Source organism: Ammospiza caudacuta, chromosome 3 (assembly GCF_027887145.1).
Source record: "Ammospiza caudacuta isolate bAmmCau1 chromosome 3, bAmmCau1.pri, whole genome shotgun sequence".
NCBI lineage: Eukaryota > Metazoa > Chordata > Aves > Passeriformes > Passerellidae > Ammospiza > Ammospiza caudacuta.
Window position 1 is genome coordinate 7349728 of NC_080595.1, and position 26908 is coordinate 7376635.

At 39.6% G+C, this 26908-nt stretch overlaps 1 protein-coding gene across 1 annotated transcript in view; it reads left to right on the top strand.

Annotated features, from left to right (window-relative positions):
• The window catches only part of TMEM63A (transmembrane protein 63A), a 29682-nt gene extending 3610 nt beyond the window's left edge, over positions 1 to 26072 (top strand). Inside the window, exons 4-23 of the mRNA XM_058801106.1 lie at positions 1043 to 1106; positions 2343 to 2380; positions 3537 to 3679; positions 6026 to 6077; positions 7165 to 7273; positions 7677 to 7747; positions 8447 to 8527; positions 9174 to 9297; positions 9647 to 9780; positions 12010 to 12147; positions 13250 to 13403; positions 14146 to 14252; positions 15830 to 15916; positions 16556 to 16618; positions 17476 to 17638; positions 18495 to 18600; positions 19529 to 19696; positions 23213 to 23328; positions 24218 to 24280; positions 24996 to 26072. Of these exons, the coding sequence (XP_058657089.1) occupies positions 1043 to 1106; positions 2343 to 2380; positions 3537 to 3679; positions 6026 to 6077; positions 7165 to 7273; positions 7677 to 7747; positions 8447 to 8527; positions 9174 to 9297; positions 9647 to 9780; positions 12010 to 12147; positions 13250 to 13403; positions 14146 to 14252; positions 15830 to 15916; positions 16556 to 16618; positions 17476 to 17638; positions 18495 to 18600; positions 19529 to 19696; positions 23213 to 23328; positions 24218 to 24280; positions 24996 to 25166 (2152 nt within the window). The 3' untranslated portion in view covers positions 25167 to 26072. The remainder of the gene's footprint in view (positions 1 to 1042; positions 1107 to 2342; positions 2381 to 3536; positions 3680 to 6025; positions 6078 to 7164; positions 7274 to 7676; positions 7748 to 8446; positions 8528 to 9173; positions 9298 to 9646; positions 9781 to 12009; positions 12148 to 13249; positions 13404 to 14145; positions 14253 to 15829; positions 15917 to 16555; positions 16619 to 17475; positions 17639 to 18494; positions 18601 to 19528; positions 19697 to 23212; positions 23329 to 24217; positions 24281 to 24995) is intronic.
• Positions 26073 to 26908: the final 836 nt, after the last annotated feature.

The window sequence follows — 26908 nt, forward strand, 5'->3', positions numbered from 1 at the left end:
CTCCCAAGGGTTCAAAAAGAAAAACTGACTTTTGCAGGTTTCTGAAATTCTTCACTGATTTGTAGTAATATTTCAAATGAGCATTTGATTTTTTTTTTTAATGTAGGATGATATGTTTGGATGTTTAAAATTCAAACTGTCGTGTGAAGTGAGGAAACATTAACAGCAAGCCTCTTCCTGGTGCAATCAAATTGTGGTAAATTCACAACTGAGCTACTGGAAAGAGCTCAAGCCCTGGTTTTAGGTGTAATCTATGGACAGTTGTGAAAGACAGATGATGTAAAATAGAATGAGCAATAACTGAGCAGGCTTTAATCCAGCTGGCTGAGGCAGCTGTCATGAAGGTGCTGTGGAGGCTTGGGACCAACAGGCTGGAGCAGTCAGACACCCAGGAGCCTCTGTTTTTGTCCTGCTGGACTGTGAGCTGAGTCTGCCGGCCAAAATTACAGACACCCAGGAATCTGACGGGTGTCCTCCTGTAATTACCATTGCAACATTTCTTTTTAGCAACAAACTGAAAACAGGCACTCTGCTACTTTTGAGGGCTACAGAGTTTCTAAATGTTTCTAGCCTTACTACAGGACTGTTTGTGTGAGGAGGTGGCTTTGCAGGGATTTAGTTGTGAAGAGAAATTGTGAGTAATGGCTGTACCATAAAGGAAGAAAAATGGAGGGAGAAGTAGTAATGTCTTCTAGTGAGGAATATCCACACATGAAGCCAGTTTGCAAATCTGATCCTGGCTAGGTTCCCAAACCTGTGTTGCATTTTGTGACATCACTGTGGCTTTAATATCCTCATAAAATGTTATTTTCTTTCAAGCTCAGTTGTGCTCTCATGTCAGGAGCTGGAGTGTCCTCTCTGTTCAGCAGGAGACACACACAAGTTCTATAATCAGCCATGTGCTACAGGGTGAAAACCACAGCTTTCACAAGTGAAAGAGTGTGTTTGTACTACATTCAGAATTGTTAAAGTTGAAATAATTCTGTAAAACTCCATCATTTGTTGTTTAAGCTACTTAAATACATCATTTCTTGTGTTTTAGTGAATCAAGATACAACCGGCTGTCAACATCATCATCAGCACCTGAAGATCTTGAATATGATAAGGTAAATATTCTAAAGTTCTGATAATGCTTTCTGAATGGAATCTGCTGGAATTTGCCATTCCATCCAGTTCAATGAACCATCATTAAACTGGAAGTTCATCTCTATGCAATAATTAATAATGCATTTTTAACTGTGTTTTTACAGAACCATGCATAATCTCTGTTTCCTGACCAACTATTACCATATCATAAAACCAGTATCTTGTGTCATTGTTTCTAAGCCTGATTTGTTATTTTGTTGGGCTTTTTTTGTTTTTTGTTTTTTGGGGTTTTTTTTGTTTGTTTGTTTTTTTTGTTTTGTTTTGGTTTTTTTTGGTTTTTTGTGTTTTTTTTTTTTTTTAATTTAGAGAGGGTCTATATGTAAGTGTTTCAAAGGGGGAGGGGAGAGTGAAAAAAAGACTAGCAGATATTTTGTACTGGGATGACAGTTCAAAAAGTTACATTGAGTTCACATTGCAAATAATACCTAGTTGCTCTTCACAGTACATTGTTTTCCTCACAGTGTTGAGAAAACTGGATGCAAGTGTGAGGTAACAATAATGTTATGCACTCTCAATAATCAAAATGGTTTGAAGTGGAGGGTAATATTTTGGCCAATAACTGGCTCCCTCCATGGTTTTTCTGAAGTTGTTGAATTGGTACACCCCTATAATTTTGTATTGCAACTTCAGAATGAGCCATGCAACAGTTGTGCAGTGGTGGCATCTTAAGTTTTCAACATTTTATATGTACATGCATCAACTTAATATCTAGCCTTGCAATTAATTATTTGTGTGAGCATCAAAAGCATACTAGTGGTTGATCAGGATTGCTCTGCTATTTGTGTACTTTACTCCATCTTTTTAAAGCCATAAAGCAACTTTAGCTGTGGAGTAACATGTGTCTATTTAGTTGAACAATGTTCACTTGAAAGAGGAGCTCTTTTGAGAGAGAAGGGGTTTTCTTGAATCATTGTGGGATGCTCAGTGAGATGTGAATTCTGCTATCCAGTTTCATTGGGGGATTTGTAAACCTATATGAGAAGCCTTTCTTTTAATGTAATCACAGCAGTGTTTTTAACAAGCATTTCACTGATTAACTTGTACTAGTCCCTTGTATTTCAGAGGAACAAGCTACCAGCTTTTTAGCTAAGATATTGTCTTAATAGAAAGACTTATCTTAATTGGATGGATTAGACTCTATTTTTTGTATGTCAGCTCCTAAAAACTTATTTTTTCAAATTTTATTTTATTTATAGGGGTTTTGTTCTTGGATTACAGCTGCTTTTCGGATGCAGTAAGTATATGAAACAGAAATAGTGAGCTGTGGTTTGCTTTGATCTTTTTTAATTTAGAAAGGTGGTTTCCATTCCAAAATGTTAGGGGTTATTTTCCCATTTGAGTAGATAGAGTTTTAATACAAGCACTGATACAGGTGCCTCTGGTTGGTTGAAAAAAGGAAGTGAAAGCAAGGTCAAATTATGGGAATGCTTTGTCAGGATACAGTTGTCCTGCTAGAAGCCCAGGGACTTCCCAATCTTGGGACAGTGTGTGAATCTGAGTGAATGTACAGCATTTATATGGATTCAGAGCTAATAATTACACTCTAGGATTTTACTCTTCAAAGAGTATCTCGTGGGTATTCCCATGTTTGAAGCCAGCAGGGCCCCAGGCAGGCAGTGGGATTTCCCTGCAGGGGTTTCTGTGGAGAACTGGTGGTTTGGTTGGGGCTGGAACTGGCTAGCTAGGAAAGTCCATCCCAGTGTTTCCCAGAAACTGAATGTTAGACATGTGATGTGTGTTCTTTATGTCTCTTGGGGCTTAGTAGATCATGACTTTAAAAATCAATTTCTAGTTTGGATATATTGAAATATGAAAGGAGTGGGGGTTAAGCCACCATTTTTGCTAGTTCAGTTCCTTCCTTTTCTAAGTTCTCCTATTCTGAGGATCTAATCTGCTGGCAGTGGAGAGATGGTGAGAGTTCATTCCAAAGCCTTTTCTATCTCCTGTTAGCTGGGTGTCATAAGAGTGAAGTGGTTCTGCTGTAATTTGCCTCCCATGGGGCCTTTATGGAGATGACTGGATTCTGTCACTGATCTTAAATTTGGAGAGCTAGGCTTGTGACTGGCATGAAGCAGGAAGTCACAGCAAAAGACTTTGTCTTCTTCTAGTCCAAAAGAATTTGGATTCATATTTGCTTTTCAGATTACTGTTTCAATTTTAAATTCCCTAGTGTTAAGTTTTGTGTAGTGGCATTGCACAAGGAAAACACACTTTTGGAACCTGAATTTCCACATGAAAGAACACGTGGAAATTTTGAAGCCATTTTGAAAGCCAGTAGGGATTGATGGGAATGGGGATGTCACTGAGTAGACTCAGGATTTAATGTGTGTTCATAAACCACTCCCAAGAAGATTACTTAATCTGACCATGTGTTTTTCTGGCTGCTGCAGTGATGATGAGATTCATGAGAGGTGTGGGGAAGATGCCATCCATTACCTCGCCTTCCAGCGCCACATCATCTGCCTGCTGATTGCCATCAGCATTTTGTCTGTGTGTGTGATACTGCCTGTCAACCTCTCAGGTGATCTGCTTGGTAAGGATTTATTCTTTTGTGTTCTTAGAACAGTTCTTTATTTTATATAATAGCAAAAGCTCTTTAGGATTTTTTTTTTTTTTTGGTTAAGTTTATAAGGTGGTGTTTTAACCACTCTAGTGGGTTGACTCTGGCTGGATGCCATCTTCACAAACTGCTGCACCATAAGTCACTCTTCTACAGGGTGCAGTCCTTCATGCACAGTGTGAGTCCCCCACAGGGTCACAAGTCCCACCAGGAAAGCTGCTCCACATGGATTCCTCTCTCCATGGGTACAGAGGTCTCTGCAGTGTGGGTCTTCTCCATGGGCTGCAGGTGGATCTCTGCATCTCCATGGTTCTTCACCAGGGAAACCTCAGCTCTGGTGCCTGAAGCACCTCCTGTCCTTCCTTCTGCACTGACTTTGGTGTCTGCAGAGTTGTTCCTCTCACACATTCTCACTCTGCTCTTCTCTGCCTGCAGTTAGATCTGTACAGGAACATTTTTCTTGTTATCATGGAGGTGTTACTATCATTCCTAGTTGGCTTGGCCTCAGCCAGCAGTGGGTCTGTCCTGGAGCTGGCTGGAATTGGCTCTTTTGGACATTGGGGAAGCTTCTGGCAGCTTCTCAGAGAATCCACCCCTGTAACCCCCCTGTTCCCTAAACCTGGCCACACAAGCCCAGCACACCCCCTCAGTCTGATGTGGAATTTGTGTGGTTGTAGGGGGCTCTTTCAACAGTTGTCAGAAACAAGATTGCAGGTAAGACTTGGATGACAAGACTTAAAAAGGCTCAAGCCAGGATTAACTTTACCCATGCTCTCTTAACTGGGGTTGATCATTATGGTTTTTATTGGTGGTGATAGTCAATGGAAAACATCTTCACAGCTGAGAAATCTTTTTCTAGTATCCAGTCTGAACCTCTTTTGTTTCAATTAATTTAAAATAATTTTTTTCATCTGTCACTGGAGATAATAGATTATTCTTTTCCTCTTTACAAAATCCTTGTAGCTGCTTGAGAGTGATAAACATTTTTTAATCTGCTTTTTCCTCTTTCTCTTAAACAAACCAGTTAATTTGGTCTCTAATGAGAAATGTTTTCCATTTGGCTGATCATAAAATTGTCAGCCGTGCCTTGAATTTTTGTTTTAATCTAGCTACACTGTCTGCCATTGTTTCTTTACGCCTTGCTTTTTGTCTCAAAATTGGACAAATCTTGCAGAGACTTTGTCAATGCTGACTAGATAAATTTCATTTCATATTTCTTGCAGTCTAGTCCTCATTTTGTCTTCCAGTGAGGCACCTCCAATGTCCTCTAGTCTGCCATTCAGTTTGCTGGTGGAAAACCTGAGTTCTTTCAGTGAGATCTCTGTTAAACCCTGTTCATACATTCTTCTATTTTTGACTATGAGCCCTTAGAATCCCATTTCATACCTGGCCTTGTATCAGTCTCCTCAAGATCATGTTTCAAGTGTTGTTCATGGTTTTTAAGAGCCTTGTGACACAGCTCTTGTCTGTAATAGGACACATGTTAGCTTTTCCTTTTTGTATTGTTTGCCTTCGGCACTTCCATCTCTGACCTCGCCTTTATGAGCTCTTTCTTGGCAATTCTCTTGTTATATTAAAATGAGTTTTTATTAAAGCAGGGCAATATAGCTTCTGTTTTTCTGCATTAACCTTTGTGAGTCTAGGAAATACAGCAGGAACCAAACTTTAGTATCTCTCCCCTTCTTCCTCCTCTTTCACTGTAAGCTGATTTGTGCATTTTCAGTTATGATGACTTAACTTGCAATGTGGTTTAACAGTCTGGGCTGGAAGGATTGGCTTTCTAGATACACTAAATTCCTTTTCCTTTGTGATCATTTGCTCAGTTTTCCCTCACTTGCATTATAATTTTTTAATGCTTGGCAGTCTATTGAAATAATGTCATGTAAACTCATTTTTGACCTTGCCAAGGTTGTCAGCACTGAATTAATGCACCTTAAAAGCCTGAGATAAGAAATCAGTTAAGATGAAAGAAAAATGTGAAGGAAATATGTTCAATCTCTAAGCAGTATTGTTAATGGACATGAAGGGAGATTGGAGGGAGAAAGAGAACTGCTTCAAAGATCTAATGTATAGATTTTCAAAACACTCTACTGTTTTTCTTGAACTTGAATGTGGTATAATCTAGGGGTGTCTTTTCCAACTTTAAAACACAGGACAGAGTAAACCAGCATTGATTATGATTCTAAATTATTTTATCAATGAACTTGCTCAGCATTAAAAAGAAATATATCAACTTCTTTAAAAAATAGAATAAAAGATGACTTTCTGACAGTAAGTGTTGTACCAATTAATTTTCCTACTTGTTCTTGTTCTTCTTAGATAAAGATCCCTATAGTTTTGGGAGAACAACTATAGTAAATTTACAAACCAGGTGAGTCTTGCAGAGTCCCCCTATGTTGATGTCTGTTTCCTCCATGGTCTCTAAACACAAGAACTGATATTGCAGCATGGCTCATGGGGTTGGAATAACTTAATCCCTGTCTGTCAGCTGAAACTGGGATATGTTCTGCTTCAGGCTGTGCACTTGCAGTGCTGATAAGAAATCCTGAGAGTGGGCTTCTGGTCTGTCAGCTCTCACTTCTTACACCATGTGTTTCTCTTGGCTAATGACTGCACACCCAGGGATATTCTTTTCAGAAGTTTCCTCATTAAAGGAAACTATGCTTCAGAAGGAATCTGCAGCTGAGATGATTTAAATTCCCTTAGATTAAATTTATGTGTGTGCATATCTCTCCCATCTGAGATTACAATTAAAATTACTTCAATGTGTTTTAAAAAGTCTGTGAAATAGTTGAAGTACAAAGCTGCACAAATCTTCTGATTTATTCTTGATCAAGCCACATCCATCCCTGGTACCATGGCCAGTAGAATTTCTGTTTTGTTTAACCATGTTATGAAACCAAGTAACTAATGGGGATTTTTTAATCTGTAAAATAGGTTCCTGTATTTTAGTTTAATTGCAATTATTAATGCTCTTCACAAAACTGAAGAGCTGTTCACAGAACAGAACTTCTGCAAGCTTTGAAGGAGTTATCAGAAGAGCAGAATTTCCTCCCTGTATGAGGCTGTTTTCAGTTTGAGTAAGGATTGTGTTCAAGGAGAGTTTAATTATGCACTCAGCAGAGTAAATAATAAAGTAAATAACAAACATTTTGGCAAATAGCATCATATGTCACATATGTCATCTGAATGAGAAAGTAAAAGCCAAACACTGCCTAAATATGCCCATGTCATAGAGCCTCCCTTTTCTTCTTAGCTCCATGCCCCATAGAATTTTATGAGAAGCAAATAATCCTGTTGGCTGTCCAAGGCATCTGCATAGGTGTGACTGACTACCAGCTTTTTTCCTTATTTTGTGTTCAGTGGGAGGTTTTGATCTCATTGTCATTCTGATGGCTGCTTGTATCAGCTGGACAATTGGTTCTTCCTGTTTCTCATCTTTCTGTTTTGTCTGACAGCAATAATCTGCTTTGGCTGCACACAGTTTTTGCTGTTGTTTACCTGATTCTGACTGTTGTCTTCATGAGACATCACATGAAGTATGTCACATATAAAGAAGAAAACATAGTAAGTGTCTGTATTGGAGTGAAAAAAGTGTATTTGCCAATGGATAATGCTAAAAAAGAAAATTGCTAAGGTGCCTCCTGCATGCTAGAATGTGACATAAAAGTGAAGGAATTGACTGAAAGCAATGCTCTACTGAGTGAATTGTGAAAACAAATGGAGAGAAGGGGGTTGGGGAGGGATTTGTGAAATTTTGCTGTAACTTATTACCAGTGTAGAAGGTGCTGTCTTAAATAGATGAGCTCCCACCAAAATCAGAATTACCTACCTTTTTTCCTGCTCTACTGCACAGCTAACTGTGCTGTGTCTTGGCCTTCTTTATATTCTTGTTTTCTCTTTTGTAATGTGTTTTATCAAAATGTAATTTTGATTGTATATAAAAATGTAATTACATCTTCTCTCCCAGGTTAAGTGCACTTTGTTCATAACTGGTCTTCCAAAAAATGCCAGTGAAGAGATCGTGCAAAACCATTTCACGTAAGTCCCACACTTGAGTGATAACATTGGAGTCATGGAATGGTTTGGCTTGGAAGGAACCTTAAAAATCATCGAGTTCCAATTCCCTGCCATGGATAGGGACACCTTCCACTAAACCAGGTTGCTCAGAACCCCATCCAACATGACTCTGAACACTTCCAGGTATGGGGCATCCACAACTTCTCTGTTCCAGGGCCTCACTGCTCTCACAGTGAAGTTCCTCCTAATATCTAATCTAAACCTATTTTCTTTTTGTTTGAATTCATTCTCCCTTATGCTGTCACTACATGCCCTTGTAAAAAGTTTCTTTCCATCTTTGTTTAGGAATGGGAGATGTAAAATTGTCCTGATAGTTTTCCCTGTCCAAGCAGATAATTTTTTAAAATTTTGCACTGTTTAAAATTCAGAAAAGATTATATTTCAATCAATAGTTAACTGATATTTAAATCAGAATTTAAGAAAGTGTCTGTGTATCCACACTTTCCAGTCATGCCCCCACACAACTTTTACTTGGAATAAAGCTGTGCATCTCATATTGAGTGACTTCCAATGGCTGTCTGTGGAAGCCTGTGCTCTCTGATACCTCATTCAGAAATGAAATGAGTGATGAGTTGTCAGTTAGATACCAGTGCTGCTCTTGAAACAGTTTCTTCACTCTACTTTCTGTTCTTATGGTTCTCATGTGCTGCTTCCTTTCAGGGATGCCTACCCAACCTGCACTGTGCTGGAGGTCCAGCTGTGTTATGATGTAGCCAGGCTTATCAACCTTTTCAAAAAAAGGTACTTGTTTTTGTAACCTACACAAATTTAGCATAATTCTTTGAATGTTTTGCTAGGCTTAATCAACATGCACCAGCAGTACTGACCTGGTGTATCCTAAAGGTGGATTCTGCTCTTCAAGTTCTGGATTTCAGTTAGATTCAGCTGTGTTTTAAAGGGGTTTATGGGGCTCAGCCCATCTCTTGTTGGTGTGATAGGTTGTGTGTTGCCTAAATTAAGTTTTGACTTGCTGATTATTTATGTATGCATGTACTTAGTTATTTATAGACAGGCAAAATGAAAAACTGAACTATTGAATTAATAACTGTTAACCCTGCTTCTTTGGCCAGAGGTGCTGATCACAGGAGAGACAAGTGTTGTCTTCTGGGCTCTCAATAAAATTGGGTTGTTATTTTTCCTGGACCCTCACTACAAGTAGTGAGTAGTCCTAGAACTTCACTACATGTAGGCTGTATAATGATTATACAAACTTGCAAATAATTTTATAAGTAACCAAAAGAAAGTGCATGCAAATATCTTTGGTGACTAATTCATTTGCTATCAGTCCTTGGCACAATTTTTTCCTCTCAGGGATTATAATCTTTTTAAGCTTGATGTTGATACTGTTCTCTTGCAAAATGTTATGGATGTATTTCTTTTTGTGCAGAAAACAGGCAGAAAAAAGCCTGATCTACTATGAGCACCTGCATCAGAAGTATGGCAAGAGAGTCCAAATCAACCCTAAGCCATGTGGTCAATTCTGCTGCTGTGAAATGAGAGGATGTGAAAGGGTAAGAGATTCTGTTCTTCTCTAGTTATAGCTAAGTAGGTTATTAGAGGACTAGAAAATAGTGTTTGTGTCATGTTTCATTGACCTACAGAAAATTCTTTATTCATTCATAGCTTATCTGCCATGTTCTTGTACTGCATAGAAAAGGAATTCCCTGAAATTTTGAAATGTAATCTTAGTGCACAAACTGAAGCAGAAGAAAATCTTCCTGTTGTCTTTGCCTTGTGGCATGATTTGTAATTTGTGGGAGTGGCCTGAGGAAGGGTGGCCATGGTTTGTGTAAGCTGTGTGTTATTGAGGATATTGGCCATCTGGTACATTGCATCTAACAGCCATCAATTTCCCCACAGGAGGATGCTGTAGATTATTATACCAAAGTTAGAAATGAACTTGAGGAAGAATATTCAAAAGAGGAACAAGCTGTTCATAATAACCCACTGGGAATGGCCTTTGTAACATTTCAAGAGAAATCCATGGCAACCTAGTAAGTTTTGTCCATTGTCTTGTTTGCTCTCTTTTTACTAAAATAGTACAACTGATCTCTTGTTTATGTCCCTTGTTTGCTTATGTTGGTTCTTCCTTTCTTCTTTTTCACCATTCTGTGGATTTTCTCTGCTTTGCTTCCTGGTAAGTTTTTCCATAAATGTATTTTAGCCTCTATGCTTTGAATGAAGAAATTACCTAAAGGACTAAAATGGCATTTTGTGACATTTAATGGGCTAAAGAGCCTTTCTCTTCTGTGTGGGATCCAGTCCATCAGGGTAGGTTTTTAGGAGGCCAGACTAATTGGTTCTTGAATATGAGTTACTGACAACTCCATTTCCTGCTGTGCAAATGGTCCAATTACCAAATTATCAGAGTGGGTACAAATTACACTGCCAGTTAAATCATCTCAGCAGGGTAGGCTCAGTGAGGGACCTGGCCACAGCTGAGAGATACACAAATTCTGTAAATCTCTTACCTGTTGTTATAGATACATGTTTAGACCTAATAGCAGAAGTTGTTTTTTGCTTTTATTCAGTCATTTGCAGAGAAAAATATATGTAGCCTCCCATGTTCTGTTGGCATTTTGTAAACATCTTTTGCTAACATAAAATGGGTAAAGGAAAGCAGGATAATATTTGTATTGCAACATAACACATCATGCTTTTTTCTGTTCTTAGCCTATGTAGTTTAAATTGCCTGCATTCTTTTGGCCTTCAAGTCATGTTAGAGAGGCAGTTTTTGAGGCTGTTTTTCAAGGAAGTCCAGGATGTAGAATTTCTTGCAAGGATTTGGTATATCAGAGAAAGTTTTGCTTGCTATTCTTTCATTGAGTAGTGATTGTGTGATGAAATCTGCCTCCTCTATTAAATTTGTAATGAAATAGCATTTGGAGATGTGAAAATGAAAGAAGAAATAAGCACTGAAGTTCCTTCTCTAGCTACTGATGTGTTGTGTATAATTTTGATGTGCTAGTCCCTCCTTGAACAAGTGTTCTGAGCTGCACTGCAGGCATCTCTGAGTTCAGCCATCAAGACCTGAAAATATTTTTGTTTGTTTAGCTTGGAATTAATCTGGTGGACTCCATTCTCTGGGAAATTAGATTAAATTATGTGTGAAGCTGAGGATCCCATCAAATTAGAAAGTTACTTGGTGCCCTTAGGATGCTCTGCTCTGCAGAGCCCTGAAATAGGATGAGAGAAACAGGACACCAAAAGTGAGGTTCTGGGGGCTCAGGTGGTTGTAGAAGCTTTTTAATGATGGCTAAAACTTGCTCTGAATGTATTTTTAACAATAAACTATCAAAGAATAATCAACTGTCTTAAATACTTGCTGCTGCAAGATGCTGGCAATCTGACATCACTGCTTGAATTCTGGTAAGGAAAAGGTCTGGGGGGTTGAGGGTTGTGTTTGTTAGTTTGGTGTTCTTGTGTGTGGTTCTCTGTCTATGTTAAAACCACAACTGAGAAAAAAGCATGTTCACAGATTTTGGAATCACCCCATCTAAATATAATATATATATTGTTTCTATGCTGCTGCAATAAAATAGTTTCTGAATGTGTTCCTCACCCTTCTACTGCTGTCCTTTGAGAGATCTTTGATAGCATTTATTCTGGGCATGTTTAAATTTTTTCTTTAAATTTTGAGTGTCAGTCAACTCATAATATTGGAAGATAGAATTAAGCACTGTGATTATTTTAGAAGTGGGTGAAAGAGGCTAATATTTTAAATTGTGAGGATACTAGCATGCTAAAAATTCTTCTGAGAATTGGTACTCAAGGCAAAATTGGCTGGTTTTGATACTAGTGTAAAAGATTAGTCTGCAAGCTCATTTCATTAGTCTACTTTGATTTGAAGACAGCTGTATTATGTAAAGATGTGTTTAGGAAACTGTCTTTTGTTTTTTCCAATGCTCTTAGGCTTTGATTTTTTAATTTTTTTTTTAATATGACTCATTGCTGTTGTTCATGTTGGTAGAAGCAGTAAACAGTTTAAACCAAGACTGCTTTTTATTTCTAACAAAACAGATCTCAGGCCTGTGGTAGCAACTGTTTAAATAATGGTCATTAATGCATAATATATTACAGTGTTGTATAAGCTCTATTTTGATCACAGGTTATTAAAATAAAAAAACCCAAAATCCTTTATCACTATTCCCAGACTTTCTCATTACATATTTAGCATTTTCAGGTGTAAAAAAATGGAAAAATCTTCCTTTTATTCCTTACAGCATCCTTAAGGACTTCAATGCCTGCAAATGTCAGAGCATTAAGTGTAAAGGAGAGCCCCAGCCATCACCCTACAGCAGGGAGCTGTGTGTATCCAGCTGGGAGGTTACATATGCTCCTTACCCTGAGAATATTTGTTGGTAAGATTCCTCTCTTACATCCATTTGTTGGTGAGAATCTAGAATTAGAATGGGCACAGGACAAACAGGGATGAGTGTGGGTTTTTTTAACCCTAAACTAAAACTTTGTGGTGTTGGAATGTGGCTGATCTGCCTCTTTATTTTCCTTGCTGGTGTTCTTCATTGACCTTGGGGTCTTTGGATATTATTGGGGTAATGGACTAGAGTTTTTCCACCCCAAAATTTAAAAAAACCCAATCCTGTTTATGTCTGTCCCTCAGTATTTCCTTTTTTTTGAGGCTAGTGCACATCTACTGTTAAGATCTGAGGGAAGCAACTTGGTTTTAGTGCTGGGTATCCTCAAAATATGTATATATTTTTGAGTTGCCATGTGATGAGTGTAACTTGGTCCATTCTGTAAACTCTGCTCTGTCTTCTTCCTGTTCTTTTCCTTTTCTTCCCTTCACCTTGAAGAAGAGGGACCCAGGGATGTTCCAAGAAGACTTGTCATAATCAGGGATGTCACTGAACCTCTGTATCCCTGCTTTGTTTGTTCTGAATATTTGACTTTGCCTGGTGCTCAAATCATTCCAGTCCTTTTGGCAACCATCTCAAATAACATTTAAGAACTTTACTTGTTTAAATTCTACAGTTGCTGTTTTAATATGGCAAGAAGAGATTCAGTGTTTGCAAATTTGAAATTTTATTTCAAACCACAATTTTTTGGTAGATTCTGCCTCTGATAGGTATTCCTGAAGAAATTCTGTGTCCTCTGTCTCTGTCTCTTCTTGTTCCATTTCTTTTTAGCACTTCTGTATTACTGAACAATGCAAGTGTTTCATCCCAAACCTTACCTAGATTAGATATTGTTTTTGTGTAATGAAATATTAGATATGTTCTTCTGCAAGCACAATTTATGGTATCATTCAAGAGAATTTGCACAGTTCTTTTTATTTCTAACAGCAACTGGAACTTATGTGGTGCTTTGTTATATAACTTTGAAAGCTCAGTTTAGAAAAAGCAGTGCCACCTGTTATTTGACAGATATTATATATATCCTTTTTTAACAGCAAATGCTTGCTGCTTGTTTTAATGCCCTTTTTATTTTTATTTCTTTCTCCAGGAAAAATCTTTCAGTGCGTGGATTTAAATGGTGGTTTAGATGGGCTTGCATTAATTTGCTTCTTTTTCTTGTGCTGTTTTTTCTTACCACTCCTTCCATAATCATCTCAACCATGGACAAGTTCAATGTCACTAAACCTATTCACTACCTTAATGTGAGTATTGCCATATGTTTGGATATAGCTGTGAATCAGACTAAAATTTTGGTAAATTGATAGGGTTTCATTGTTTTACCTTCAGTTGAAATTCCTGCCTTACAGCTTCAGTTGAAATTCTCAGGACTGTTTTATGTAGCTGCTGACTAAAACCATAAGTTCATAATCAGGTGTTTAGCCCTCTTTTGTTCCTGGATAATAGTCTGAAGTAATTTTTATCTGAGGTTTTATATTATTATAACATGTTTATGTATTTGTGGTAAAAATTTGCAGTCCAAACTTAAATAATTTTAAATGTTGTAATCAAAAATCTTTGCAAAAAATGGAATTTCAAATCCAACTTGTATTTTGATTTTTGTGATAAGATTTTTAACTGAGGTAATTTTTTTTTAATTTTGCTTATAGGATTCAAAGCAAGATGACCTATATATCTGATCCTAGTTTGCTTGCAGTAAAGCAACTTGCAAGCTGTTCTTTTGAAATATTTCTCCAAGCTAGTGTAAGCTACGTAAAAACTACTTGTGAGACTGCACTCTCATGGAATTTAATGCTAAATCTCTCTTGGGTTTTTTGGCTTGCATGCCAGTGCTAAGCACTCATTACTCAATTTAAGATTATCTGAATATAATTTTTTTCACTTCATCCTGTTATAATTTACAAAAAGCAAAATATTAGCATCTCTGTTCTACCATGACTGCATTAAAGTGTTTTTAATACTAATTCTTATTTCCTCCCCCTCTAGAATCCTGTCATCAGTCAGTTTTTCCCAACACTCTTGCTCTGGTCCTTCTCAGCTTTGTTACCAACAATTGTCTATTACTCAACTTTGCTGGAATCTCACTGGACAAAGTAAGCAATTTTTTCCTCTGTTTTTACCTTATCAGCTGAACTACTGAGACAAATGAAGTGCTGATCTTTCACAGAGCTCTCAGATCTGCAGAGCTTTCCTAGCAAGACCTTTCCTGTTCTTGTCTCTTTCTAGTGTTATAACTACACTTCAGGGTTTGGGTAATGTGTAACTCACACAGCAAATCTAATATGACCACATGATTTGCTTATGCTTTCCTCTGCTCCCCACCTCACTCCTCTTTGTGTTTAATCAGAAAAAAATATTGTAAGAGCAGGCTCAGGAGGTGTAGCTTCAACAGGAGCATGGCAAGTGCCTCAAATCCCATCATTAACTTGCTCTCTGGGAAGATTGGCCATGTGGCTTGGATCCCCTCCAGGCTGACAACTTATAAAAAGGGCATGCATCTTTTTGTTTGGCATGACAAAATGGTCTGGATGTAAGTCCTGGTTCACAGCTCAGATCTGTTGGACATCAGTGGTGATCTGAAAAGATTTAGGGCCAAAGGCCCAGCAGATGTGTTGGTGCAAGGTTTTCACTCTGAGCTGGGGCAACCCAGAGATGTCAAGCCCAATAATGAACTGCTGACTTGGAGAACTCAGCACAGCTTGCTTTGGAGTACCAGAATTGATGCCCTGTTTACCTACACACAGATAAAAGCATGGCACTTCAACCTCAACTCCACTCAGTCTTTATCCATAAACCTTGTAATCATTGTTTGTTTTTATATTCTAAGGTAAATCTGGTGGTTTTGCTTTTGAATTTTTCCACAATGCTTTTCTAAGACACCATTTCTAGACTCTATTGTTTATTTGTCACAATTGTATGCTTTTCCTCATCTTTGTTTTGGTAGCTGTGCTGCACACATGAACTTTGTGCCCTTCTCCACCAGTTAAAATAATTTTCTGGAGTCACTAGAGATCACAGGTCTGATTTCAGTTACACTGATGGCTTTCACAGTGCCCAAGTGTTCCTATAATAAAACCCCTAGATGGTTTTAAAGCCCTATCAGATCCCCCCTCTAGGAGTCTGAAGTGTTCACAGAGCTCCACTTTTCTGGCAACAAGTTGTCACTGGATCCATGTTCCTGCTGCTGTAGTGGGGGTATAGCATTTGTAGTGTCATGGTGTTCCCCAAGATTTGACACCTGACAGGGAGCTTGTCTAAGTGTCTGGTTTCTTGGCAGTGGTGCCTTTTTCTGAACTGCTTAATCCCTCCTGGCATGGCACTTGAAGAGCAGTTTCTTTCCAAGGTGTCTTTGGGTGAGAGACCAGCTGTGCTTGTACATTGTAGTCATTGCTTGTTTTTATACAAAGAAAAACCACTTGCAACACTTTTATACAAAAAAAAATCTTCCTGGATTAACGTTCAGCAAGATTTTTGTTGCCCAAGAAGGTACTGAAATTCTGCTTGGTCCATATTGGTGAATATCTCAGAGATGTTTGGTTTTTATCTGGTAGCAATGTGATATGGTAGGGGAAGCTGGGAGTCTGACAAGTCTGGCATTGTCCAGGAAAGATCCTTCATATATGGCAGATTTTGTATGAGTTTCTCACTCAGTGCCCTTTTATGTTGATAGATCTGCAGAGAACAGAATAATGATGCATAAAGTCTACATATTTTTGATCTTCATGGTATTGATTCTGCCTTCCCTTGGCCTGACCAGGTAAAGAATTATAGTTTAATGAGATTTTGGCTGAGTGCTTTTATAATGAGACATTTTACTTTTCTTTTCTAGTTGTGGGGTATAGCCAATGTACCCCCACTCCCTCAGTGTATGTGGTTATTTTATCATTGCACACTAGGTTTCAATATTCATCTTACATCTGGGATCCTCAGAGCCCTTAAAAGTTTCCAAAGCCTGGCTTTTCTTTTAATAAAGAGATTTAAGACCTTGTAAGATCAATGGCTAATTTAAAATTTCCCATACTCACCATTATAGCTGAGAGCCAAATTTCCTGACTGTGTCTTATACTTCAGTTGGAGTTGTCCTTTTTTTCCCACCTTTACAGTTTTTGTCTGTTTCCCTGGATGACATGTATTTGTCCTATCTAAAAATTAATAATAAAACTTTACTATGAGACAGATATTTTTGTTCTATTTAATTTTGTACCTTTTTTCTTATTTCTAGCTATCATTAACTGTGATAAAGCTGAAGTAGTGTTTAGATTACTTGCTTAAATTCTTTCTATGCTATACTAAATTCTTTCTATATTGTCTTGACTTAAGCTGCTTAAAAAGAGAAGCATTTTTAAACAGAACTGAGGTGTGGGAGACTGAATTACATTCACCATCTTTCTTTCAGTCTGGATTTTTTTTTCCGCTGGCTCTTTGACAGAGAATCCTCTGATTCTGCAGTTAGGCTGGAGTAAGTACCAATATCAGTAAATAATTTTCTCTCTTTGCTATTCCTTTGTAAAGAAATACTTAGGACTTAAGATTTTAATTTTTTTTTTTGCTGTTTAATGTCCTTGGTTAGTGTTTATTAAAATTTGCTCAGGGTTGCTACTTTGGGACGATGTTGAGCTTCTGAATAAGGGGAGGAGACAATAAGATTGGATATTAGAAAAAAATTTCTTCACAGAAAGGATGATAAGACATTGGAATTGGATGAGGATTGTTGTATATCTTTGACAAGGGATCTTCTCAAGGATTACAGTGAGACCAAAGAGCTGCAGCAGTTCTCTTTCTGAAAAATATATGTTTTTACACACATTACATTGCAAATTTGCAGATATTGGTTATTTTAAGTTCCTGTGCCTGGAGGGAAAAAATAGAATGCAATTATTAGGATATAGATTTCCAAATGTCGTTTCAAAATTGGTAACAGGAAGACAATTAGGAGTTACTAAATTAGGTGAGATAATTATTCTATTGCAGTCTTCTCATCTTGTGTCAGGTAGCTGTTGCAGACATCAGATGATGCTCTTGTCTGCTCTCAGCCACCCATCAGGCTGCTGCATCTTTTTGTGAGCAGATTATTCCTCATCTGAACTGCAACTCAGCCAGGCTCTTAATTCTCCCCTGGCTGCATTTGTAGTGTGTAGTGTGCATTGTGCAGTGTTCTTTTACAGCAAGGTTATCACAAGTTCTGCTGGCCACTTCCTAACCTACATAGTGCTTATCCTTACCATAAGAGATTTCCAAAGGCAATAGGGATATATTGTACACCTCCAGTGTTTGCTTGCCTTCCTCCCAGCCAGTGTCTGGTGTCTTTCCTGGCAGATGTGTTTTCCTGCCTGACCAGGGAGCCTTCTTTGTGAACTATGTGATTGCCTCAGCCTTTGTGGGCAATGGGATGGAGCTGCTGCGCCTGCCGGGGCTCATCCTCTACACCATTCGCATGATCATGGCCAAATCCACAGCAGAGAGGAAAAACATCAAACAGGTACTGGAGCCCCTCCTGAGCAGGAGGCATTTCAATGGCTGATCCTTGTCAGAAACACTGGCAGCACCCATCCTTCATACCATTAACTATCATCTCCTGACTTGTTTTTTGTTTTTTTTAGCCTTTGTTTCGCTTGTCCGCGGCAGGTTCATATTCCCTTCATTCACAGCACAGATAGCAGGGAGGGATTTATTCCAGTCAGAGATGGTCAAAAATCAAAATCCAGGCTCTGAGTTTCAGGTATCAATCTCTTCATAGCTCTAAGTCAGAGTTTTATGATTTGGATTTTATAGAATAGTTTTGATTTTATCTTATAGTCTGAATTTCAGGGGGATTTTTTGTTTAAAACTGCCCAGGGTTAGTTTCTTCTGTCAGCCATCAGGTGTGTACAACTTGCTTTAAACTGAACATAAACCTAGCAAAATAAATCTTTTTGCCTGTATTCCATTTTAAGAGATGGACTTTCACTTCCAGGTGAAGTGTCATCCTTTGGCTTGAAATTCCAGGTGTTACAATGGGAACTTAAGCCTGTATGTAGCTACCACAGTAAGGTGAAGGTTCTGAGTCTGGCACAATTATTTTCTGCCTTGTGATTTTAAGGAGCTGCTTCTTGTAGATGCAGATTCTCTGAGAAATTACTTTAAGGCTAAGAAAGAAACAACATCTTTTCTGTATGTCCAGGTAATAAAAACACAAAATACTTCCTCTAATTATATCATTTCTGCCTCTTAGGGAAATAACTGATCTCTCAGAACGAATAAGATAAGGTGAATTGTTGCTTTAGGGAATCTATTCTTAACTCCTGACACATTGATGGATGACTTGAGAGTTTTGGGTGTTTTGTTTTTGTTCCTAGCAACAGGCATTTGAATATGAATTTGGAGCAATGTATGCCTGGATGCTGTGTGTGTTCACTGTCATCATGGCCTACAGCATCACCTGTCCTATCATTGTCCCTTTTGGTGAGTTTTCCAGTGGGCACTGTGGGAGTGACATGGGGCATGTGGGAAGTTTGGAAGGCTCAGCTCTGTGTTCTTATTCCCATTCAAATGCTGATAATCCTTAGGACTTGGATCCAGGTTTCCTTCCCTTCTTGTGGAAGAACAGTGAAAAAGATGATGAATTACTTAGCTCCTGTACTGCCTTTAGAAGTTGAAAATACATTTAATATCTATTAGATGTTTATTTTATTTCTCAAATTTGAGTGTACTGGCGTTAGTAGTTAGATCAGACATAAGTAGTACTAAATAATTTTATATAGTTGGTATTTTCATTTTCTAATCCGAAACTTTACAGAGCTAGATACAAGATAATTATCTGAATTAGATATTGTTCAGAACTGGTTTAATCAACAACCTTATTATTGGGAGAATGTGGCCAATTTTTCTGTAACAATGTAATTGATATTTACTTACATTCCATTTTGTGTGCAGTTGTAAATACTGCATCCCAGAGCTGCTGCAATTCATAGCTGCCACAGCAGTTGCTGTTTGTTTGGATAAGGAATAGCTGACTTGAAATCCAGTCATCAATCTGGTGAGGGCTGAGAGGGACATGTTGAGCCACTGTCATGCCTTCCTTACCAGCAGCAGTGCAAGGGGAGCTGGGAAGTCTTCCCCACTGGCCTGGCTTCATGTGGCAGCCACTGGAAGGAGCTCTGGGCTCTCCCTGAGGGCACAAGAGGCACCACAGAGAAGTGTGAGGAGAGGGGAGGGATGGAGACACAACAAGCTCAGCTCCTAAGCTTTAGGAGCAGGTGCTGTCCTGCAGCTGTACCCCCCTCATGTCTGGGCTGATCCACTCACTTGGTTAGTGCAGATCCCTTCACAGTTGCTGCTTTTTATCAAACATCCAACAGCCTCTGCTTGGCTCTGCTGTTTCCCCTGCCAGGTTTGATCTACATCCTCCTGAAGCACATGGTGGACCGTCACAACCTCTACTATGCCTATCTCCCTGCCAAGCTGGAGAAGAAGATGCACTTTGCAGCTGTCAATCAGGCCCTGGCAGCTCCCATCCTCTGCCTTTTTTGGCTCTATTTTTACTCATTTGTGAGGCTAGGTAAGTGTGGTGGTGTCTGAGGGTCCCCAGGATGAGGGAAGAGATGAGAATCTTGACTCCATGTTTCAGAAGGCTGATTTATTATTTTATGATATATATTATATTAAAAGAAAATTATATACTAAAACTATACTAAAGAAAGGAGACATCAGGATAGAAAAGAAAGGAATGAATAATAAAATCTTGTGACTGCTTACAGCCTCGACACAGCTGGCTGTCATTGGTCATCAAGTAAAAACAATTCACATGGTGGGTAAACAATTCTCTAAATCACATTCCAAAGCAGCAAAACATGGAGAAGCTGAAGCTTCCCAGCTTCTCAGGAGAAAAGATCCTGGCAAAAGGATTTTTCAGAAAATGTCTGTGACAGGTGAGTATGACCTGTTTCCACCTGGAAGCTGCTCCCAGCTCTCTTGCCACCATCCCTGAATTAGATGGCAGCTCTCATAAGGCTTTCATAAGCTTTGTGGACTTTTCTATTTCCTTCCCTAAAGGGGGAGTCATGATGGTTTTCTGTGGCACTGAACTACACAAGATTTGCACAAGAGCCTTTGATGGAGATGGCTGATATATTAAACTGTTAGCATGAGGCTCTGTGTTCCTTCATTTCACAGGAGATCATGTATTCCTTAAATCAGTATTCCTTAAAAGATCATGTATTCCTTAAATCGGTACACCTGGAATTGGCCAGTTGGGCTGTGAAGTGACAGACAGTAAAAATCATTACATAGAACAAAAATCTACTCAGAATTAGCTCTATAGTGAGATGATCACTGGCTTCACTACCTGCATTTGTGCAGCCTGGGCATAAGTTTAATTTGCCTAGCTTGTACAGCCATCTCTTAGGAAAAAATGCTAAAATGTTGGCTAAGGCTAGTCCTTGTGTGTTCTACATCATCCATCATATTTTACAAGGAAGACTGCAGTGAGATGTTGACTCTCTTCACACTGGAGTTTAAAATCTCATGTTTTATATGTAATTTATCTTTAAAATACAAACATTCTGTGTTTTGCTTGTACTTGGCAATGATTGTATTGGCTGTGCTGTACCAACAGCTTTGAGGTCAGAAAAAGATGGGCAACACCTTATGGGTTTTTGTCCATGATACAGGAGAAAGCATTTGGCATGGAACGGGGATGTCAGTGGTGCTGGAAGGGTTGGGTTCCCCTTCTTTAGAAGGAAACTCCTGATAGTTGACTGCATTGTGCCCTCATGAGAAATGATTACATCTGCATTGTGGTTTTTAGCATTTCTGACCACCAGTTTATGACTAGCAGTCAGAAAGGCATTGCTGGCAGGCTGTCATCCAACTTTGGGGAGATGGAAAACTCCCTGTGCATGCAAGAGGCACTTGGAGCAATTACTTCAGGCTGTCATTGGATTTGAATAGATGTTCCTGCATTACTTGTGTGTTTGAGAGCTTGTTTTTTCCCTTGTTTTGAGAGCTGCTTTTGCAACCAGGAAGACCCCATAAATCTGGTCTTCTAAATTACCAGGAGAATTTCTTGAGCATGCTTTAGAAAAATCAACTCCAAGCACTCAGCATCTGATACACCTCTTTAATTGTTAGGAAGGAAATCCTGGTGAAGTAAAAATTAAATCTTTATTATAATGTTTTCTAGTTCTGCATGGTAAAACCATCATTTGTTAGGGACCTTAATAATGGAAAACACAGGCTGGATTATCATGTTTGGCTTGATCAGTGTAGAGGATCCTGTTTACATGATGTTGTTCAGTGGTTTGTCAGTGCACAGGGCAGTCTGAGAGGTAGGAATTTGATACTTTGATTTCTTTGCCATTGATTTCATTGGTGCTTCTTGTGCCAAAAAGAAGGAAGGAAGGATAAGAGAGCTCTGCTTCCTTATCTGCAAAATAGATCAATGTATGGTGTAAAGCTTGATTGCTTGATCATTGACTTTTGTGGTTGGCTTGATATGGGTGTTTCAGTCTGGTTGCAGAGTCCAGTGACAATACTCTGGTTTCTCACTCCTCAAATATTAATGTAAGGCTGGAAAAACCTCCCCCCCCATTCTCAGTCAGGATCAAAAACCCCCTGACTGCACACAGAAGGTGAGAGGCTGTACTCAGTTTTTTCCTTCTCAGTGCCTGTATTCTTTCTCAGCTTTTACTCCATCCATCCATCCATCCATCCATCCATCCATCCATCCATCCATCCATCCATCCATCACCACTGTGCCTCTCACCACAGAGGAGGTGAGGTCCTCTCTGCAGTTCAAGCCCCATCTCCTGGCACAGTCACTTGAATCCCTATAAAAACAACCTCCCCTGAAGGACATTCCACAATACCCCAGGGACGTTTTTTCGCTTCCTTTTTTTTTTTGTTTGAACAATGATGTGTTCATAGGGCCTTTTTGGTTCTGTTTTTAGCATGTGTGTGGTGGTTTTCCCCTTGTGAACAGATCTGTGCAGGGCTTCTATAACCTGCTAAAGTGTAAAACTTGTCTATTCTGTGCCACTGCATATACTGGGGTTACCACAAAAATGTCTGAGAGTTGGTGTTGCCTCTTTTGTCTGAAGAAGCTTGGAAACAGGGCTTGCAGTGATGTTTACTTTTTCCTAATATTCCATTCAAGTCATCTTTACTGCAAAATGAGATTAATTTCTTTAGAATATTTCCCTAGTGACTCTGGAAAATAAGAAGTCACTGTAACCTTTAATACTTTTTCCATGCTAGGCACCCATGTCCTTTCCTATAGTTTATTACACTTTCCCTGAATTAAAACTTCCCTATCAGTCTAGTTCATATTTATTGTTCCTTCTCTTGATCTTTTTCCTTGGATTCTTCCCAGTTCTGCTCATATTTTATTGTAGACAAGACTATCCAGCACTGAATTCTTTTGTATAGTTGCCACTTGTCTTTTTTTTTCATTTTCCTCTCTTCCCATGTTCTTTGATACCATCCCACCGTTGACTGCTTTCCAGCAGTTGTCTGCTGCAGTGTTGTTATCCCTCATATCTACATTTATTTTTCCTTCCAGATTGTGCTTACTTCCTGTTTTCTACATACAGTTTTAGCTTGCTGTTGTTTTTCTTTTGTTTGTTTTGATCCTTTAAAGCAAGAGGGATGGTTTTATGCACCAAGACCATTTTGATTCTTCTCTTGCCCCACCTCCATCCCTTTGAGCTGATGGCAAACCATCCAATTTGGTGCCATCATCATAATTAATCTATACAATTAATATATTTCAGAGATTATTAATGAAAATACTTAAGAAGTGGGTCCAGAATGGATGAATGAGGGAGGAGAAGAATTACTCTGAGTCTTGTCTATCATTTAGGTATTACAGCAACATTTCTTGTCCCCTAGGAAAAGTGGGAGAACTTAGTGTATAATGACATTCTCTTGTTTGTGGCTGGAAGTGGGCTGCCCATTCCTCTAAGAAAAAAAATCCATGAATCTTCCGAAAACGAGGAAGATAAAGAAAGGCTTCTTTTGGTTTTGTTGGATTTTTCTACTATGTGTTTTTTTATTGCATTCTTTGGATTTTTTCTAGGTTTTAAAGCACCTACAACAATGTTTACCTTGCTGGTTGTCAACATCACCATTGTTATTTGCTTGGCTTACACTTGTTTTGGCTGTTTCAAGTACCTGAGCCCACTGAATTATAGGGTAAGTGATGGATCCCTGTCCTTTCAGCACCTCCCTGTGTGCCTGATGGAGCACCAGCTGTTCCTGGTGGGTTGTCCCTCCCTTCCTGCTGAGAGCCTGTAGTACAGGTGGGCTGCTTGGCAGAGTGGGAAATCTGTGTCTGCAGGAACTGAATCTGAGAGAAAAGAGCAGTATGGGAAAAATATCCTGGGCTGCATCCCCAGAAGTGTGGGGAGGTTGAGGGAGGGGATTCTGCCCCTCTGCAGGGCTGCATCCAGCTCTGGGGTTCCAGCACAAGGAAGGGCAGGGACCTCTTGGAGCAAATCCAGAGGATACAACCAAGATGACCAGAGGGATTGAGCACCTCTGCTATGAGGCCAGGCTGAGAGAACTGGGGGGGTTCAGCCTGGGCTGACCTAATTGCAACCTTCCAAAAAAAGGCTTCCCTTCCAGGGAGGCTACAAAAAAAAGGTGGAGAGAGGCTTTTTACAAGAGCAAGTAGTGAGAGGAAAAGAGGGAATGGCTTTAAGCTGACAGTAGGTTTAGATCAGGTAATCATAAGAAATTCTTTGCTGTGAGGTTGCTGAGGCACTAGCACAGGCTGCTCAGTGATGTTGTGGGTGCCCCATCCCTAAAAGTGCTCAAGGCCAGGGTGGATGGAATGTGGAGCAACCTGGTCTGGTGGAAGGTGTTTTTGCCCATGGCAGGGGCTTGGAACTCAATGATCTCTAAGGTCCCTTCTAAGCCAAACCTTTCTATGATTCTGTGTAGAAAGACTGGTGCAGAGAGTGCCAGAACTGCACTGAGATCTGTCTGTGCAGGTTTTGGGTGCTCATGATGTGTGTGTTGTTTTCACTCACCAGTTTGATGTTGTCTCTCTCTCTCTTTCCCCACCTGTTGCTGGTTACAGATTGAAGAAACACAAGGTGAAAGAGGAAAAGACACAGATGTACCAACAGTCCCAACATCTTCTGTAAGAAGCTAAGAGTTACTAATACTCCCTTACTTTTCCTAGCAAAACCTAATTTCTCACCCTGCTTACCAAAGAGCTTGTGTAGCACATATTATCTGCATGGACTGTGGGATTTGCCACGTGCATGTGGGACCAGAGAGTTCTGCAGCTGGGCTCCTTGATGCTCCCAGGTGGTGTTCCAGAAGTACCTTTGGTTTTAGGAGCAGCTGAGACACACCGCTTCCAGCAGCTCTGTGTGCTGTGTTCTGTGCCCTGCCCCAGACAGAGCCTCACATCTGGGCAGCTGCCAAATGCAGTTCTGAATGTTGTGACAGGTCTTGCTAGCCATGTCACTAAGAAGGACCTAGGACTGAGCTAGGAGGAAAGTGCCACAGACAAGAAGTGCAGGGCAGTGCAGTGTCTCCAGCAGGGTGCAAAAGGCCTGAGGTGTTAAAGTGAAGAATGGGAAAAGAATGAAAAGAAGAGTGGCAAGGGTAAAGTTCTCCTGGGTAGGAGAAGCTTTTGGCCCTCTGTTTCCTTGCTTGTTGTTAAACTGTTATTTCCTGACTTTGACCTTTTCTAGCATGTCTGTAAAGCAGCAACACCTTGAGATTGAAGGAGATTTTGTGCCATAAATGTGTGCAGATGTTCAGAGTCTTTCAGGACTGCCTCCAGCTATCCCATGTCACAGCACTGTGTTTGAGAGACCACTAAAAGCCCTCACTTGTGATTTCAGATGTACGTCCCGCAGGTTCTGCGTGCCCACCCCACCGAAAGGACCGTGCTGGCCCCCGCGGAGCAGCAGTCCTACGGCACCATGGACAACACCTCATCCCAGGCAGAAGCGATCAGAAACTACAGCGCAGGACCCGCAGGGGTGGAGCAGGCACCGGGAGCGTCGCTCTGAGCTGTGTTGTGAGCACGAACACAAGGTGGAGCACTTGGCCCAGGTTTAGCTGAACTAATTCCCTGCCTCCTCCTCAGTATTCGGCGTTATTTATGTATTCCTGCCTGCAGAAAAGGTACAGAAATAATTCATTGTGTGGTCTGCAGCTGTGCTGGGAGATTAAAAAGCAGATGCCTTGGGACTGATTGTTTTCCAGGCTGTCTACACACGTTGTGAAACAAATAAGTTGAACGTGGAGATGCTGATCCTCAGGGATTTCACTTCTGCTAGCTCACCACTTGCCTTATGAAGATAACTTATGCTGCATATAGATAACTGGTCACCAAAGCCAATGCAGCTATTAGAGCTGTCATTTATTTATTCAAATAATTGTTCCCTTTTTAAAAAACACCCAAATTTATAATTTATAAACCTCTTGGGATGTGTTAAATCCTGAGACAATGCCACTTTTGATGAAAATACTGTTTGTGTGGGTGCTGAGAATGGTGTGTGGGAGTCTCTCCTCTTTTCACCCAAAGTAGTCAGCATAGTTTTGATCATGTTATTTTTTTTTTCCTTGAAAGAGATGAGGGAATAACTGTGCACTTGGGTACTAAAAGTACCAAAGCAAAAAGACTGGTGTAAAGAAGGGAGTGATTTACCTGATACTGTTTTTATATATTTTTGGAGGGCATTTAGGTTCTTAGTTTTTGTTCACTATTTTTAAGGGCTTCCACAATGAAAGCTCACCTGCCAACAGTAAAGGATGTAAACATTTTATCTCTTTTAGTCTTGGGTTAAAATGACAGATCTCTGGGTTTTCTCTATAGTACCAAATATATGAGTTGTAAGATACTAAGTTTTTAAATTATGTAGTAGGTGCTAATCTATTCTGAAGTGCAATGTGTCAAAGTGTAACTAATAATCACGGAGCAATAAAACACTGAGTTTAGAAAAAATTCAGGCTGTCTTGATTTATTTATTCTTTTCTCTGTGTGTTGAAACAGTCTTTTTTCTGGCTGCCTCACAGCATGGTCATGAACTCTTCTTAGGAGCACTGCCACAAGCCTTAGGATGACAGAATGTCCCATGAGGAATTTGAATACTTTTGGATTTCTCTAGGGGATGAATCTTGGTGACCTATGGGTAGGAGAAGCCTTTGGCCTCTGTTTCCTTGCTTGTTGTTAAACTGTTATTTCCTGACTTTGACCTTTTCTAGCATGTCTGTAAAGCAGCAACATCTTGAGATTGAAGGAGATTTTTGTGCCATAAATGTGTGCAGATGTTCAGAGTCTTGCAGGACTGCCTCCAGCTTCCCAAGAACAGCCCTCAGACAAGTGCTGAGCATGAGATCTGCCTGCTGCAAGAAGGATCCTGTGGAGCTCTGAGCCCTCTGATTACAAACCCATCCTGTTAGCTGAAGATGCACCTCCTGGTTCTTATAAAGCAGGTGAGGAGCTTTGGCTACTCATGAATTTATCAGACCATTTTATACTCTCACTTCAGTGGTGCAGTTTAGTCAGGGGTTTGTGCATGTGTGTGTGCATTTTGATTTTTAGCAATCATGGCATTATGAGGTTTTGTGTACCTTGTGCACACACTGCCATTCCATGTTGGTGTTCAAATCAAGAAGCAAAAAAACCCAACAGACTCCAATTTTTTACTCATCTGTGAGTGTTTCACACAGATGTGAGGTCACAGGGAGGAGGCAGCTTGTGTTAATCAGATCAGAAGCCTGTGATTGTTCTGACTTGTTTCTAGCT